Raw genomic sequence first — 18,780 nt, forward strand, 5'->3', positions numbered from 1 at the left:
CTGGAAAGAGATCTGGAGATGAGTGGAAAACTGCACAATGCTTCAATTCTTGGAGCTGGTTTAAAAGAAGTGATTCTTGACCCTAATTTACTGGGGATTTAACATATTTTCTAAATGGTTCCTCCCACATTCAAGACTTTTGTTTTTGTCAGACACTCTTTTGGTTCATCATTCTGAATGTATCCAGTTTCTTGAGGGGCAAGTCCAATCCAGACTCTTAAGGTCTAAGCACATAAAGTCAGTTTTTTTTCAAGCTCTACTTTTCATATCTTATTGCTAGAAAATGAAAAATTAAGATATCCCATCAACAGATCCCCCGGTCCCTTCAAAAGTACACTATAATCTTCTCTCTCTGAAACTCCCTATCCTGTTCATTGTCCCAGACACACAGTTCATTAGCCCTAGCATCATTTGTATAATACACAAATGATAAGATGTCTGAATTTCAGTGCAATAACTGCAACACAAAAAATTGCAATCAAGCTATATCATTCGAGGGCTGCTGTGGCTCAGCTGGTAGAGTCGGCCGTCTCTCAATTGGAAGTCGGAGGGTTCGATCCCCAGTTCCTGCAGCAACATGTCCAATGTGTCCTCGTGCAAGACACTTAACCCCAAATTGCTCCCGCTGCTTCGTCGTCAGCGTATGACTGCGTATAAATGGGATTACATACCCATGGTCTCTTTACACAGCAGCTTCTACCATCAGTGTGTGAATGTGTAGGTGTGACATGCGGTGTAAATGTGCTTTGAGTAGTCAGAAGACCAGAAAATAAATATACAAGCTCAAGTCCCTTTACCGTTTATATCTCCACTGCTAGATTAAAAGGTTGACTTGACGAGAAAGTGTTGATAGTTGTATTGTATGTTGTATATCATATGATTAACCTTTAAGTGTTTAAGTAATGAGATACGTTACACCATCATGTAAATATTAATGGACGAAGCCTGAGTGACGTCAGCCATCTGTTCCTGCAGGGGGGTCCGGAGGCTCATCGGCAGCTGCCACAGCCATGCTGGTCATGCTGTCTCGGCCTAACATTCAGTCCGTGTCCCGAACAGCACACAAGCTCAAGTCGCATTGCGCACGATCGCCCACTGCTGTCCACATTGAATACATTAAATAAATCATTCTTTGCTCTGTGAATTTCAGTTCCCACTTTCAAACAGTAGCCTATCTAGTGCTTTTGTATTGACGTTGGACAAACTGATGTGTGGTGATTTGTAAAACAAACTAACAAGATCTGTTGAGTGTTGAGAAAGGTGAGTGACAGTGCTGTATAAAGCCCCCTCCTTCCTCGTTCTTCGTCTGTCCACGCCAGTGACAGAGAGGAAAATAGAAAAGGGGCGTCGGGATAAAAACGGCGTGCCTCGAACTGCTGCGGCAGTTAGGACACTCCAATCATCAACTTCAAACAAGCAATATATTAAGGCCGGTTATGATGCCGACGCTAGCTAGCGTCGCATGTTGTCAGGAAAGGCTGTTATATGTAATTTTTTAGTGTTTGTGACTTTTTTATTGTTCTTAAACGTTTGTGATTTGTGTGTGGACCTGTAGAATAAACCAATAAACTATGATTAACTTATTCAACTTGATAAAATAGAAGTAGAACAAAACATTGTATAATTTTATCTCAGCCTATTGTAAATCAGTAAAGGGTCATATTGAATGAATATGCTGGGGCAGCCATTTTGTTTACGTTCAAATAGAAGAAAATAATTTGAATGATGCTGTGATGTCGTGTTAATAGAATGTTGGGGAAAACATTAAATCAAAGGCATTCCGAAACTCTGAATCATCAAAGCCATTTAGAATCTTCATTCTACTATAAGTAAACACAAGGACTGACCTACTCAGTACTTAACTGGTCAAGTCTGAGACAACCACAGTTCACAGATCCAATCTGAGATTCAACATTGTTAGAAGACACTTCAGTAAGAACACAAACAGTTTACCAGCTAAGTCACTGTTTCATCTAAGAACAGTAATGGAGTACTACAGATCCCAGAGAAGGGCAGACACGATGGAGATGGGGGCTCATGAGTTTAGAAACTCAATGCCAGGAGCCAACAGCAGGGGCCACCAACAGAGCCACAACAGGCAGCATCCTGCTCAGCCAAAAGCTCAAACTTTCCACCAAAGGAGGGAGGGAGCTTCTTTGCAGCACCAGTGGCCCAAACAGGATGGACCCCATCGCCCATCGCATCAAGGACGCCCACCCCAACGGCAGGTGGTTGCAGACCTCAAGAATGAAGTACAGGGACTGAGCTTTCTTATCAAACAGGAGAAGGAGCTGAACAAACCAGGGTCCGACAGAGATATGCTCAGCAAGGACATCGTCCAGGAGTCGGAGGAAAGATTGAAGATAGAGCATGATGGGAGACTGGAGAGCAAAAAGGAGATCAGGATTCTCAAAGATGAACTTAAGCACATGAATTCCTCATTTTCAATACAACAGGACATGTCAAATTACTCCACCAAAACCAAGGAGGAGCTCATAGGTGTTATTGCAGCACTTAACCAAAAGCTCCAGGACACAGCCTCAAGTGACCCAAAGCTGGACCAAGACCTTAGAGCTGAAAAAGAAGCCTTGGTGAAAAAGCTTAACGACATGCAGCAAGAAACCTTTAGCAGAGACATTAAAACTGCTAACCAGACTCGGGCCTTGAAGAACCAGCTGGAGGAAATGACGAGTAGATGTCATAAGCTGTCCTTCAAACTGACTGCAAAGGAGGAGGAAAATCAGAACCTACAGAAGAAGGTGCAGGACCTCCAGAAGGAAATGGAAGAAGTCACACATCAGCATCTGGAGATAGTCGCGAGTAAGGTGATGCTGGTTGACCACCTGACTGAAGAGAATAAATCCCTGGAGCATGAGATGGAGGCCATGAAGAAAGAGGTCTTCAATAATGAAATGTTGAAAGCAGAGCAGCTGGAGAGTTTGAAGAGCAGCTGTCTTGAGCTGTCCTCCAAACTTACAGCTCAAGAGGAGACCAATCAGGCACTGCAGAACATTGTAGAGGACCTCCAAATGCAAGAGGAGGACCAAAGGATGAGGGCTGTTTGCCTTGAAAAAGAACTGGAGGACACCAGGTTTCTTCTTGTGGATACAGCAAAAAAGGGTCTGTTGAAAATTGAGGGTCTCAAAGAGGAGAAATCATCCCTGAAGCAGGACATGAAGGCCATGCAGAAAGAGGCCATGCTTAAAGGAAAGCAGTTACAGGGCTTACAGAATCAGCTGCAAGAACAGACCAGCAGGTGTCTTGGGCTGTCCTCCAACCTTACAGCACAGGAGGAAACAAACCAGACACTGCAGGAGAAGGTGGAGGACCTCAAATTACAAGAGGAGCACCAAAGGATGAGGGCTGTTTGCCTTGAAAAAGAACTGGAGGACACCAGGTTTCTTCTTGTGGATACAGCAAAAAAGGGTCTGTTGAAAATTGAGGGTCTCAAAGAGGAGAAATCATCCCTGAAGCAGGACATGAAGGCCATGCAGAAGGAGGCCATGCTTAAAGGAAAGCAGTTACAGGGCTTACAGAATCAGCTGCAAGAACAGACCAGCAGGTGTCTTGGGCTGTCCTCCAACCTTACAGCACAGGAGGAAACAAACCAGACACTGCAGGAGAAGGTGGAGGACCTCAAATTACAAGAGGAGCACCAAAGTTTGAGGGCTGATGGCCTTGAGAATGAACTGGAGGTGGTCAGGCTTCAGCATGTGGAGTCAGCCAACAAAGATCTGTTGTTCTCACAGGCTCTCACAGAGGAGAAATCATCCCTGGAGCAGGACATGAAGGCCATGCAGATAGAGGCCATGCTTAAAGGAAAGCAGTTACAGGGCTTACAGAACCAGCTGCAAGAACAGACCAGCAGGTGTCTTGAGCTTTCCTCCATCATTACTGCACAGAGGGAAATAACCCAGACACTGCAGGAGAAGGTGGAGGACCTCAAATTACAAGAGGAGCACCAAAGGTTGAGGGCTGATGGCCTTGAGAATGAACTGGAGGTGGTCAGGCTTCAGCATGTGGAGTCAGCCAACAAAGATCTGTTGTTCTCACAGGCTCTTACAGAGGAGAAATCATCCCTGGAGCAGGACATGAAGGCCATGCAGAAAGACGCAATGCTTAAAGGAAAGCAGTTACAGGGCTTACAGAACCAGCTGCAAGAACAGACCAGCAGGTGTCTTGAGCTTTCCTCCATCATTACTGCACAGAGGGAAATAACCCAGACGCTGCAGGAGAAGGTGGAGGACCTCAAATTACAAGAGGAGCACCAAAGGTTGAGGGCTGATGACCTTGAGAATGAACTGGAGGTGGTCAGGCTTCAGCATGTGGAGTCAGCCAACAAAGATCTGTTGTTCTCACAGGCTCTCACAGAGGAGAAATCATCCCTGGAGCAGGACATGAAGGCCATGCAGAAAGAGGCCATGCTTAAAGGAAAGCAGTTACAGGGCTTACAGAACCAGCTGCAAGAACAGACCAGCAGGTGTCTTGAGCTTTCCTCCATCATTACAGCACAGAAGGAAACAACCCAGACACTGCAGGAGAAGGTGGAGGACCTCAAATTACAAGAGGAGCACCAAAGGTTGAGGGCTGATGGCCTTGAGAATGAACTGGAGGTGGTCAGGCTTCAGCATGTGGAGTCAGCCAACAAAGATTTGCTGTTCTCACAGGCTCTCAAAGAGGAGAAATCATCCCTGGAGCAGGACATGAAGGCCATGCAGATAGAGGCCATGCTTAAAGGAAAGCAGTTACAGGGCTTACAGAATCAGCTGCAAGAACAGACCAGCAGGTGTCTCGAGCTGTCCTCAAAATTGACAGCAGAGGAGGAAGCCAATCAGGTGCTGGAGGAGAAAGTGGAGGTGCTTCAAAATGAAATGAGGCAACAACCGAGCGAGCAGGAAGAGATCTCTCTGTGGAGGAAGCTCAAGAAGTCCTTCACTCCAGCATCCCGCCGCAAATTCAAGCAGCAGAATAAGCAGATGCTGGACCAGATGTGACAACCCCAGCCTCTCCTCAACCCCGTCTCCATCCACGTCCCCCAACACACACAATCCCCCAACACACTGGCAGTAGCAGGCCAAGCAGTCACAGTGGAAACTGAAAGTCCTGATTGATAGAAGTCCTCTTGTTTCTATCAGTCAGGACTTTCCATGTTTCCACTGTGACTGAGTGGGTTTTTTCTCCGGGTGCTCCGGTTATTCCCACACATAAATTTGGACTTAATTAAAAGATTTGGCACAAATTTCAAATAAAAAATAAAAATTGGTACAAAATTTAATACATTCTTGCAATAATCATTCTTTCTATATTTGGATTTCTATGACTGTTGTTTGTACTTAGAGTATAATGGTGTGAAAGAATCCAATAGTGTAACAGCTGAAAGTCTAAGTATCCAAATGTATTGTTGTTTTGAACAAAGCAAAGTACACAATGGACCATAAGGTATTTGAAGTGTTCAACACACAAACAACTAATACAAATATATTTTGTGTATTACAAAAATAGCCCCTTGGGGCAGGTTTTCAAGTTTGATTTATCCTGGTGTATGTAGGCCTATGTGCTCTAGGGGGGTGGGGGGAAGAAAAGGGGAAACCATTTGTAATATATGAGGTAATTTCTTTGTACATTTCTAAGTTGGCCGTCTCTCAATAGGAAGTCGGAGGGTTCGTTCCCCAGTTCCTGCAGCAACATGTCCAATGTGTTATCGTGCAAGACACTTAACCCCAAATTGCTCCCGCTGCTTCGTCAGCGGCGTATGAATGCGTATGAGTGGGATTACATACTTTTGATGGTCTCTTTACACAGCAGCCTCTCCCATCAGTGTGTGAATGTGTAGGTGTGACATGCGGTGTAAAAGCACTTTGAGTGGTCAGAAGACTTGAAAATAAATATACAAGCTCAAGTCCCTTTACCGTTTATATCTCCACTGCTAGATTAAAAGGTTGACTTGACGAGAAAGTGTTGATAGTTGTATTGTATGTTGTATATCATATGATTAACCTTTAAGTGTTTAAGTAATGAGATACGTTACACCATCATGTAAATATTAATGGACGAAGCCTGAGTGACGTCAGCCATCTGTTCCTGCAGGGGGGACCGGAGGCTCATCGGCAGCTGCCACAGCCATTCTGGTCATGCTGTCTCGGCCTAACATTCAGTCCGTGTCCCTAACAGCACACAAGCTCAAGTCACATTGCGCATGATCGCCCACTGCTGTCCACACTGAATACATTAAATAAATCATTCTTTGCTCTGTGAATTTCAGTTCCCCCTTTCAAACAGTAGCCTATCTAGTGCTTTTGTATTGACATTGGACAAACTGATGTGTGGTGATTTGTAAAACAAACTAACAAGATCTGTTGAGTGTTGAGAAAGGTGAGTGACAGTGCTGTATAAAGCCCCCTCCTTCCTCGTTCTTCGTCTGTCCACGCCAGTGACAGAGAGGAAAATAGAAAAGGGGCGTCGGGATAAAAACGGCGTGCCTCGAAGTGCTGCGGCAGTTAGGACACTCCAATCATCAACTTCAAACAAGCAATATATTAAGGCCGGTTATGATGCCGACGCTAGCTAGCGTCGCATGTTGTCAGGACAGGCTGTTATATGTAATTTTTATGGAGTATAGTGTTTGTGACTTTTTTATTGTTCTTAAACGTTTGTGATTTGTGTGTGGACCTGTAGAATAAACCAATAAACTATGATTAACTTATTCAACTTGATAAAATAGAAGTAGAACAAAACATTGTATAATTTTATCTCAGCCTATTGTAAATCAGTGAAGGGTCATATTGAATGAATATGCTGGGGCAGCCATTTTGTTTACGTTCAAATAGAAGAAAATAATTTGAATGATGCTGTGATGTCGTGTTAATAGAATGTTGGGGAAAACATTAAATCAAAGGCATTCCGAAACTCTGAATCATCAAAGCCATTTAGAATCTTCATTCTACTATAAGTAAACACAAGGACTGACCTACTCAGTACTTAACTGGTCAAGTCTGAGACAACCACAGTTCACAGATCCAATCTGAGATTCAACATTGTTAGAAGACACTTCAGTAAGAACACAAACAGTTTACCAGCTAAGTCACTGTTTCATCTAAGAACAGTAATGGAGTACTACAGATCCCAGAGAAGGGCAGACACGATGGAGATGGGGGCTCATGAGTTTAGAAACTCAATGCCAGGAGCCAACAGCAGGGGCCACCAACAGAGCCACAACAGGCAGCATCCTGCTCAGCCAAAAGCTCAAACTTTCCACCAAAGGAGGGAGGGAGCTTCTTTGCAGCACCAGTGGCCCAAACAGGATGGACCCCATTGCCCATCGCATCAAGGACGCCCACCCCAACGGCAGGTGGTTGCAGACCTCAAGAATGAAGTACAGGGACTGAGCTTTCTTATCAAACAGGAGAAGGAGCTGAACAAACCAGGGTCCGACAGAGATATGCTCAGCAAGGACATCGTCCAGGAGTCGGAGGAAAGATTGAAGATAGAGCATGATGGGAGACTGGAGAGCAAAAAGGAGATCAGGATTCTCAAAGATGAACTTAAGCACATGAATTCCTCATTTTCAATACAACAGGACATGTCAAATTACTCCACCAAAACCAAGGAGGAGCTCATAGGTGTTATTGCAGCACTTAACCAAAAGCTCCAGGACACAGCCTCAAGTGACCCAAAGCTGGACCAAGACCTTAGAGCTGAAAAAGAAGCCTTGGTGAAAAAGCTTAACGACATGCAGCAAGAAACCTTTAGCAGAGACATTAAAACTGCTAACCAGACTCGGGCCTTGAAGAACCAGCTGGAGGAAATGACGAGTAGATGTCATAAGCTGTCCTTCAAACTGACTGCAAAGGAGGAGGAAAATCAGAACCTACAGAAGAAGGTGCAGGACCTCCAGAAGGAAATGGAAGAAGTCACACATCAGCATCTGGAGATAGTCGCGAGTAAGGTGATGCTGGTTGACCACCTGACTGAAGAGAATAAATCCCTGGAGCATGAGATGGAGGCCATGAAGAAAGAGGTCTTCAATAATGAAATGTTGAAAGCAGAGCAGCTGGAGGGTTTGAAGAGCAGCTGTCTTGAGCTGTCCTCCAAACTTACAGCTCAAGAGGAGACCAATCAGGCACTGCAGAACATTGTAGAGGACCTCCAAATGCAAGAGGAGGACCAAAGGATGAGGGCTGTTTGCCTTGAAAAAGAACTGGAGGACACCAGGTTTCTTCTTGTGGATACAGCAAAAAAGGGTCTGTTGAAAATTGAGGGTCTCAAAGAGGAGAAATCATCCCTGAAGCAGGACATGAAGGCCATGCAGAAAGAGGCCATGCTTAAAGGAAAGCAGTTACAGGGCTTACAGAATCAGCTGCAAGAACAGACCAGCAGGTGTCTTGGGCTGTCCTCCAACCTTACAGCACAGGAGGAAACAAACCAGACACTGCAGGAGAAGGTGGAGGACCTCAAATTACAAGAGGAGCACCAAAGGATGAGGGCTGTTTGCCTTGAAAAAGAACTGGAGGACACCAGGTTTCTTCTTGTGGATACAGCAAAAAAGGGTCTGTTGAAAATTGAGGGTCTCAAAGAGGAGAAATCATCCCTGAAGCAGGACATGAAGGCCATGCAGAAGGAGGCCATGCTTAAAGGAAAGCAGTTACAGGGCTTACAGAATCAGCTGCAAGAACAGACCAGCAGGTGTCTTGGGCTGTCCTCCAACCTTACAGCACAGGAGGAAACAAACCAGACACTGCAGGAGAAGGTGGAGGACCTCAAATTACAAGAGGAGCACCAAAGTTTGAGGGCTGATGGCCTTGAGAATGAACTGGAGGTGGTCAGGCTTCAGCATGTGGAGTCAGCCAACAAAGATCTGTTGTTCTCACAGGCTCTCACAGAGGAGAAATCATCCCTGGAGCAGGACATGAAGGCCATGCAGATAGAGGCCATGCTTAAAGGAAAGCAGTTACAGGGCTTACAGAACCAGCTGCAAGAACAGACCAGCAGGTGTCTTGAGCTTTCCTCCATCATTACTGCACAGAGGGAAATAACCCAGACGCTGCAGGAGAAGGTGGAGGACCTCAAATTACAAGAGGAGCACCAAAGGTTGAGGGCTGATGGCCTTGAGAATGAACTGGAGGTGGTCAGGCTTCAGCATGTGGAGTCAGCCAAAAAAGATCTGTTGTTCTCACAGGCTCTTACAGAGGAGAAATCATCCCTGGAGCAGGACATGAAGGCCATGCAGAAAGACGCAATGCTTAAAGGAAAGCAGTTACAGGGCTTACAGAACCAGCTGCAAGAACAGACCAGCAGGTGTCTTGAGCTTTCCTCCATCATTACTGCACAGAGGGAAATAACCCAGACGCTGCAGGAGAAGGTGGAGGACCTCAAATTCCAAGAGGAGCACCAAAGGTTGAGGGCTGATGGCCTTGAGAATGAACTGGAGGTGGTCAGGCTTCAGCATGTGGAGTCAGCCAACAAAGATTTGCTGTTCTCACAGGCTCTCAAAGAGGAGAAATCATCCCTGGAGCAGGACATGAAGGCCATGCAGATAGAGGCCATGCTTAAAGGAAAGCAGTTACAGGGCTTACAGAATCAGCTGCAAGAACAGACCAGCAGGTGTCTTGAGCTGTCCTCAAAATTGACAGCAGAGGAGGAAGCCAATCAGGTGCTGGAGGAGAAAGTGGAGGTGCTTCAAAATGAAATGAGGCAACAACCGAGCGAGCAGGAAGAGATCTCTCTGTGGAGGAAGCTCAAGAAGTCCTTCACTCCAGCATCCCGCCGCAAATTCAAGCAGCAGAATAAGCAGATGCTGGACCAGATGTGACAACCCCAGCCTCTCCTCAACCCCCTCTCCATCCACGTCCCCCAACACACACAATCCCCCAACACACTGGCAGTAGCAGGCCAAGCAGTCACAGTGGAAACTGAAAGTCCTGATTGATAGAAGTCCTCTTGTTTCTATCAGTCAGGGCTTTCCATGTTTCCACTGTGACTGAGTGGGTTTTTTCTCCGGGTGCTCCGGTTATTCCCACACATAAATTTGGACTTAATTAAAAGATTTGGCACAAATAAAAAATAAAAAATAAAAATTGGTACAAAATTTAATACATTCTTGAAATAATCATTCTTTCTATATTTGGATTTCTATGACTGTTGTTTGTACTTAGAGTATAATGGTGTGAAAGAATCCAATAGTGTAACAGCTGAAAGTCTAAGTATCCAAATGTATTGTTGTTTTGAACAAAGTAAAGTACACAATGGACCATAAGGTATTTGAAGTGTTCAACACACAAACAACTAATACAAATATATTTTGTGTATTACAAAAATAGCCCCTTGGGGCAGGTTTTCAAGTTTGATTGATCCTGATGTATGTAGGCCTATGTGCTCTAGGGGGGTGGGGGGAAGAAAAGGGGAAACCATTTGTAATATATGAGGTAATTTCTTTGTACATTTCTAAGTTGGCCGTCTCTCAATAGGAAGTCGGAGGGTTCGTTCCCCAGTTCCTGCAGCAACATGTCCAATGTGTTATCGTGCAAGACACTTAACCCCAAATTGCTCCCGCTGCTTCATCAGCGGCGTATGAATGCGTATGAGTGGGATTACATACTTTTGATGGTCTCTTTACACAGCAGCCTCTCCCATCAGTGTGTGAATGTGTAGGTGTGACATGCGGTGTAAAAGCACTTTGAGTGGTCAGAAGACTTGAAAATAAATATACAAGCTCAAGTCCCTTTACCGTTTATATCTCCACTGCTAGATTAAAAGGTTGACTTGACGAGAAAGTGTTGATAGTTGTATTGTATGTTGTATATCATATGAAAAACCTTTAAGTAATGAGATACGTTACATCATCATGTAAATATTAATGGACGAAGCCTGAGTGACGTCAGCCATCTGTTCCTGCAGGGGGGACCGGAGGCTCATCGGCAGCTGCCACAGCCATAATGGTCATGCTGTCTCGGCCTAACATTCAGTCCGTGTCCCTAACAGCACACAAGCTCAAGTCGCATTGCGCATGATCGCCCACTGCTGTCCACACTGAATACATTAAATAAATCATTCTTTGCTCTGTGAATTTCAGTTCCCCCTTTCAAACAGTAGCCTATCTAGTGCTTTTGTATTGACGTTGGACAAACTGATGTGTGGTGATTTGTTAAACAAACTAACAAGATCTGTTGAGTGTTGAGAAAGGTGAGTGACAGTGCTGTATAAAGCCCCCTCCTTCCTCGTTCTTCGTCTGTCCACGCCAGTGACAGAGAGGAAAATAGAAAAGGGGCGTCGGGATAAAAACGGCGTGCCTCGAAGTGCTGCGGCAGTTAGGACACTCCAATCATCAACTTCAAACAAGCAATATATTAAGGCCAGTTATGATGCCGACGCTAGCTAGCGTCGCATGTTGTCAGGACAGGCTGTTATAAGTAGGAGTTATATGGAGTATAGTGTTTGTGACATTTTTATTGTTCTTAAACGTTTGTGTTTCTTGTGTGGACCTGTAGAATAAACCAGTAAACTACGATTAACTTATTCAACTTGATAAAATAGAAGTAGGACAAAACATTGTATAATTATATCTCAGCCTATAGTAAATCAGTAAAGGGTCATATTGAATGAATATGCTGGGGCAGCCATTTTGTTTACGTTCGAATAGAAGAAAATAATTTGACTGATGCCGTGATGTCGTGTTAACAGAATGTTGGGGAAAAAATTAAATCAAAGGCATTCCGAACTCTGGATCATCAAAGCCATTTAGAATCTTCATTCTACTATAAGTAAACACAAGGACTCACCTACTCAGTACTTAACTGGTCAAGTCTGAGACAACCACAGTTCACAGATCCAATCTGAGATTCAACATTGTTAGAAGACACTTCAGTAAGAACACAAACAGTTTACCAGCTAAGTCACTGTTTCATCTAAGAACAGTAATGGAGTACTACAGATCCCAGAGAAGGGCAGACACGATGGAGATGGGGGCTCATGAGTTTAGAAACTCAATGCCAGGAGCCAACAGCAGGGGCCACCAACAGAGCCACAACAGGCAGCATCCTGCTCAGCCAAAAGCTCAAACTTTCCACCAAAGGAGGGAGGGAGCTTCTTGGCAGCACCAGTGGCCCAAACAGGATGGACCCCATCGCCCATCGCATCAAGGACACCCACCCCAACGGCAGGTGGTTGCAGACCTCAAGAATGAAGTACAGGGACTGAACTTTCTTATCAAACAGGAGAAGGAGCTGAACAAACCAGGGTCCGACAGAGATATGCTCAGCAAGGACATCGTCCAGGAGTCGGAGGAAAGATTGAAGATAGAGCATGATGGGAGACTGGAGAGCAAAAAGGAGATCAGGATTCTCAAAGATGAACTTAAGCACATGAATTCCTCATTTTCAATACAACAGGACATGTCAAATTACTCCACCAAAACCAAGGAGGAGCTCATAGGTGTTATTGCAGCACTTAACCAAAAGCTCCAGGACACAGCCTCAAGTGACCCAAAGCTGGACCAAGACCTTAGAGCTGAAAAAGAAGCCTTGGTGAAAAAGCTTAACGACATGCAGCAAGAAACCTTTAGCAGAGACATTAAAACTGCTAACCAGACTCGGTCCTTGAAGAACCAGCTGGAGGAAATGACGAGTAGATGTCATAAGCTGTCCTTCAAACTGACTGCAAAGGAGGAGGAAAATCAGAACCTACAGAAGAAGGTGCAGGACCTCCAGAAGGAAATGGAAGAAGTCACACATCAGCATCTGGAGATAGTCGCGAGTAAGGTGATGCTGGTTGACCACCTGACTGAAGAGAATAAATCCCTGGAGCATGAGATGGAGGCCATGAAGAAAGAGGTCTTCAATAATGAAATGTTGAAAGCAGAGCAGCTGGAGAGTTTGAAGAGCAGCTGTCTTGAGCTGTCCTCCAAACTTACAGCTCAAGAGGAGACCAATCAGGCACTGCAGAACATTGTAGAGGACCTCCAAATGCAAGAGGAGGACCAAAGGATGAGGGCTGTTTGCCTTGAAAAAGAACTAGAGGACACCAGGTTTCTTCTTGTGGATACAGCAAAAAAGGGTCTGTTGAAAATTGAGGGTCTCAAAGAGGAGAAATCATCCCTGAAGCAGGACATGAAGGCCATGAAGAAAGAGGCCATGCTTAAAGGAAAGCAGTTACAAGGCTTACAGAACCAGCTGCAAGAACAGACCAGCAGGTGTCTTGGGCTGTCCTCCAACCTTACAGCACAGGAGGAAACAAACCAGACACTGCAGGAGAAGGTGGAGGACCTCAAATTACAAGAGGAGCACCAAAGGTTGAGGGCTGATGGCCTTGAGAATGAACTGGAGGTGGTCAGGCTTCAGCATGTGGAGTCAGCCAACAAAGATTTGCTGTTCTCACAGGCTCTCAAAGAGGAGAAATCATCCCTGGAGCAGGACATGAAGGCCATGCAGATAGAGGCCATGCTTAAAGGAAAGCAGTTACAGGGCTTACAGAATCAGCTGCAAGAACAGACCAGCAGGTGTCTCGAGCTGTCCTCAAAATTGACAGCAGAGGAGGAAGCCAATCAGGTGCTGGAGGAGAAAGTGGAGGTGCTTCAAAATGAAATGAGGCAACAACCGAGCGAGCAGGAAGAGATCTCTCTGTGGAGGAAGCTCAAGAAGTCCTTCACTCCAGCATCCCGCCGCAAATTCAAGCAGCAGAATAAGCAGATGCTGGACCAGATGTGACAACCCCAGCCTCTCCTCAACCCCCTCTCCATCCACGTCCCCCAACACACACAATCCCCCAACACACTGGCAGTAGCAGGCCAAGCAGTCACAGTGGAAACTGAAAGTCCTGATTGATAGAAGTCCTCTTGTTTCTATCAGTCAGGACTTTCCATGTTTCCACTGTGACTGAGTGGGTTTTTTCTCCGGGTGCTCCGGTTATTCCCACACATAAATTTGGACTTAATTAAAAGATTTGGCACAAATTTCAAATAAAAAATAAAAATTGGTACAAAATTTAATACATTCTTGCAATAATCATTCTTTCTATATTTGGATTTCTATGACTGTTGTTTGTACTTAGAGTATAATGGTGTGAAAGAATCCAATAGTGTAACAGCTGAAAGTCTAAGTATCCAAATGTATTGTTGTTTTGAACAAAGCAAAGTACACAATGGACCATAAGGTATTTGAAGTGTTCAACACACAAACAACTAATACAAATATATTTTGTGTATTACAAAAATAGCCCCTTGGGGCAGGTTTTCAAGTTTGATTGATCCTGGTGTATGTAGGCCTATGTGCTCTAGGGGGGTGGGGGGAAGAAAAGGGGAAACCATTTGTAATATATGAGGTCATTTCTTTGTACATTTCTAAGTTGGCCGTCTCTCAATAGGAAGTCGGAGGGTTCGTTCCCCAGTTCCTGCAGCAACATGTCCAATGTGTTATCGTGCAAGACACTTAACCCCAAATTGCTCCCGCTGCTTCGTCAGCGGCGTATGAATGCGTATGAGTGGGATTACATACTTTTGATGGTCTCTTTACACAGCAGCCTCTCCCATCAGTGTGTGAATGTGTAGGTGTGACATGCGGTGTAAAAGCACTTTGAGTGGTCAGAAGACTTGAAAATAAATATACAAGCTCAAGTCCCTTTACCGTTTATATCTCCACTGCTAGATTAAAAGGTTGACTTGACGAGAAAGTGTTGATAGTTGTATTGTATGTTGTATATCATATGATTAACCTTTAAGTGTTTAAGTAATGAGATACGTTACACCATCATGTAAATATTAATGGACGAAGCCTGAGTGACGTCAGCCATCTGTTCCTGCAGGGGGGACCGGAGGCTCATCGGCAGCTGCCACAGCCATTCTGGTCATGCTGTCTCGGCCTAACATTCAGTCCGTGTCCCTAACAGCACACAAGCTCAAGTCACATTGCGCATGATCGCCCACTGCTGTCCACACTGAATACATTAAATAAATCATTCTTTGCTCTGTGAATTTCAGTTCCCCCTTTCAAACAGTAGCCTATCTAGTGCTTTTGTATTGACATTGGACAAACTGATGTGTGGTGATTTGTAAAACAAACTAACAAGATCTGTTGAGTGTTGAGAAAGGTGAGTGACAGTGCTGTATAAAGCCCCCTCCTTCCTCGTTCTTCGTCTGTCCACGCCAGTGACAGAGAGGAAAATAGAAAAGGGGCGTCGGGATAAAAACGGCGTGCCTCGAAGTGCTGCGGCAGTTAGGACACTCCAATCATCAACTTCAAACAAGCAATATATTAAGGCCGGTTATGATGCTGACGCTAGCTAGCGTCGCATGTTGTCAGGACAGGCTGTTATATGTAATTTTTATGGAGTATAGTGTTTGTGACTTTTTTATTGTTCTTAAACGTTTGTGTTTCTTGTGTGGACCTGTAGAATAAACCAGTAAACTACGATTAACTTATTCAACTTGATAAAATAGAAGTAGAACAAAACATTGTATAATTATATCTCAGCCTATTGTAAATCAGTAAAGGGTCATATTGAATGAATATGCTGGGGCAGCCATTTTGTTTACGTTCGAATAGAAGAAAATAATTTGACTGATGCCGTGATGTCGTGTTAAAAAAAAAAGTTAAATCAAAGGCATTCCGAACTCTGGATCATCAAAGCCATTTAGAATCTTCATTCTACTATAAGTAAACACAAGGACTCACCTACTCAGTACTTAACTGGTCAAGTCTGAGACAACCACAGTTCACAGATCCAATCTGAGATTCAACATTGTTAGAAGACACTTCAGTAAGAACACAAACAGTTTACCAGCTAAGTCACTGTTTCATCTAAGAACAGTAATGGAGTACTACAGATCCCAGAGAAGGGCAGACACGATGGAGATGGGGGCTCATGAGTTTAGAAACTCAATGCCAGGAGCCAACAGCAGGGGCCACCAACAGAGCCACAACAGGCAGCATCCTGCTCAGCCAAAAGCTCAAACTTTCCACGAAAGGAGGGAGGGAGCTTCTTGGCAGCACCAGTGGCCCAAACAGGATGGACCCCATCGCCCATCGCATCAAGGACACCCACCCCAACGGCAGGTGGTTGCAGACCTCAAGAATGAAGTACAGGGACTGAACTTTCTTATCAAACAGGAGAAGGAGCTGAACAAACCAGGGTCCGACAGAGATATGCTCAGCAAGGACATCGTCCAGGAGTCGGAGGAAAGATTGAAGATAGAGCATGATGGGAGACTGGAGAGCAAAAAGGAGATCAGGATTCTCAAAGATGAACTTAAGCACATGAATTCCTCATTTTCAATACAACAGGACATGTCAAATTACTCCACCAAAACCAAGGAGGAGCTCATAGGTGTTATTGCAGCACTTAACCAAAAGCTCCAGGACACAGCCTCAAGTGACCCAAAGCTGGACCAAGACCTTAGAGCTGAAAAAGAAGCCTTGGTGAAAAGGCTTAACGACATGCAGCAAGAAACCTTTAGCAGAGACATTAAAACTGCTAACCAGACTCGGTCCTTGAAGAACCAGCTGGAGGAAATGACGAGTAGATGTCATAAGCTGTCCTTCAAACTGACTGCAAAGGAGGAGGAAAATCAGAACCTACAGAAGAAGGTGCAGGACCTCCAGAAGGAAATGGAAGAAGTCACACATCAGCATCTGGAGATAGTCGCGAGTAAGGTGATGCTGGTTGACCACCTGACTGAAGAGAATAAATCCCTGGAGCATGAGATGGAGGCCATGAAGAAAGAAGTCTTCAATAATGAAATGTTGAAAGCAGAGCAGCTGGAGAGTTTGAAGAGCAGCTGTCTTGAGCTGTCCTCCAAACTTACAGCTCAAGAGGAGACCAATCAGGCACTGCAGAACATTGTAGAGGACCTCCAAATGCAAGAGGAGGACCAAAGGATGAGGGCTGTTTGCCTTGAAAAAGAACTAGAGGACACCAGGTTTCTTCTTGTGGATACAGCAAAAAAGGGTCTGTTGAAAATTGAGGGTCTCAAAGAGGAGAAATCATCCCTGAAGCAGGACATGAAGGCCATGAAGAAAGAGGCCATGCTTAAAGGAAAGCAGTTACAAGGCTTACAGAACCAGCTGCAAGAACAGACCAGCAGGTGTCTTGGGCTGTCCTCCAACCTTACAGCACAGGAGGAAACAAACCAGACACTGCAGGAGAAGGTGGAGGACCTCAAATTACAAGAGGAGCACCAAAGGTTGAGGGCTGATGGCCTTGAGAATGAACTGGAGGTGGTCAGGCTTCAGCATGTGGAGTCAGCCAACAAAGATTTGCTGTTCTCACAGGCTCTCAAAGAGGAGAAATCATCCCTGGAGCAGGACATGAAGGCCATGCAGATAGAGGCCATGCTTAAAGGAAAGCAGTTACAGGGCTTACAGAATCAGCTGCAAGAACAGACCAGCAGGTGTCTCGAGCTGTCCTCAAAATTGACAGCAGAGGAGGAAGCCAATCAGGTGCTGGAGGAGAAAGTGGAGGTGCTTCAAAATGAAATGAGGCAACAACCGAGCGAGCAGGAAGAGATCTCTCTGTGGAGGAAGCTCAAGAAGTCCTTCACTCCAGCATCCCGCCGCAAATTCAAGCAGCAGAATAAGCAGATGCTGGACCAGATGTGACAACCCCAGCCTCTCCTCAACCCCCTCTCCATCCACGTCCCCCAACACACACAATCCCCCAACACACTGGCAGTAGCAGGCCAAGCAGTCACAGTGGAAACTGAAAGTCCTGATTGATAGAAGTCCTCTTGTTTCTATCAGTCAGGACTTTCCATGTTTCCACTGTGACTGAGTGGGTTTTTTCTCCGGGTGCTCCGGTTATTCCCACACATAAATTTGGACTTAATTAAAAGATTTGGCACAAATTTCAAATAAAAAATAAAAATTGGTACAAAATTTAATACATTCTTGAAATAATCATTCTTTCTATATTTGGATTTCTATGACTGTTGTTTGTACTTAGAGTATAATGGTGTGAAAGAATACAATAGTGTAACAGCTGAAAGTCTAAGTATCCAAATGTATTGTTGTTTTGAACAAAGCAAAGTACACAATGGACCATAAGGTATTTGAAGTGTTCAACACACAAACAACTAATACAAATATATTTTGTGTATTACAAAAATAGCCCCTTGGGGCAGGTTTTCAAGTTTGATTGATCCTGGTGTATGTAGGCCTATGTGCTCTAGGGGGGTGGGGGGAAGAAAAGGGGAAACCATTTGTAATATATGAGGTCATTTCTTTGTACATTTCTAAGTTGGCCGTCTCTCAATAGGAAGTCGGAGGGTTCGTTCCCCAGTTCCTGCAGCAACATGTCCAATGTGTTATCGTGCAAGACACTTAACCCCAAATTGCTCCCGCTGCTTCGTCAGCGGCGTATGAATGCGTATGAGTGGGATTACATACTTTTGATGGTCTCTTTACACAGCAGCCTCTCCCATCAGTGTGTGAATGTGTAGGTGTGACATGCGGTGTAAAAGCACTTTGAGTGGTCAGAAGACTTGAAAATAAATATACAAGCTCAAGTCCCTTTACCGTTTATATCTCCACTGCTAGATTAAAAGGTTGACTTGACGAGAAAGTGTTGATAGTTGTATTGTATGTTGTATATCATATGATTAACCTTTAAGTGTTTAAGTAATGAGATACGTTACACCATCATGTAAATATTAATGGACGAAGCCTGAGTGACGTCAGCCATCTGTTCCTGCAGGGGGGACCGGAGGCTCATCGGCAGCTGCCACAGCCATGCTGGTCATGCTGTCTCGGCCTAACATTCAGTCCGTGTCCCGAACAGCACACAAACTCACGTCGCATT

The 18,780-nt window shown here is 44.7% G+C and overlaps 1 protein-coding gene across 1 annotated transcript; it reads left to right on the forward strand.

Annotated features, from left to right (window-relative positions):
* Positions 1-1,985: 1,985 nt before the first annotated feature.
* On the forward strand, positions 1,986-4,994 carry LOC109982639 (interaptin-like). The gene has a single exon (XM_020631957.2). It carries the CDS (start codon positions 1,986-1,988, stop codon positions 4,992-4,994), a length of 3,009 nt encoding a protein of 1,002 aa, XP_020487613.2.
* Positions 4,995-18,780: the final 13,786 nt, after the last annotated feature.

This window comes from Labrus bergylta, chromosome 13 (assembly GCF_963930695.1).
Source record: "Labrus bergylta chromosome 13, fLabBer1.1, whole genome shotgun sequence".
NCBI lineage: Eukaryota > Metazoa > Chordata > Actinopteri > Labriformes > Labridae > Labrus > Labrus bergylta.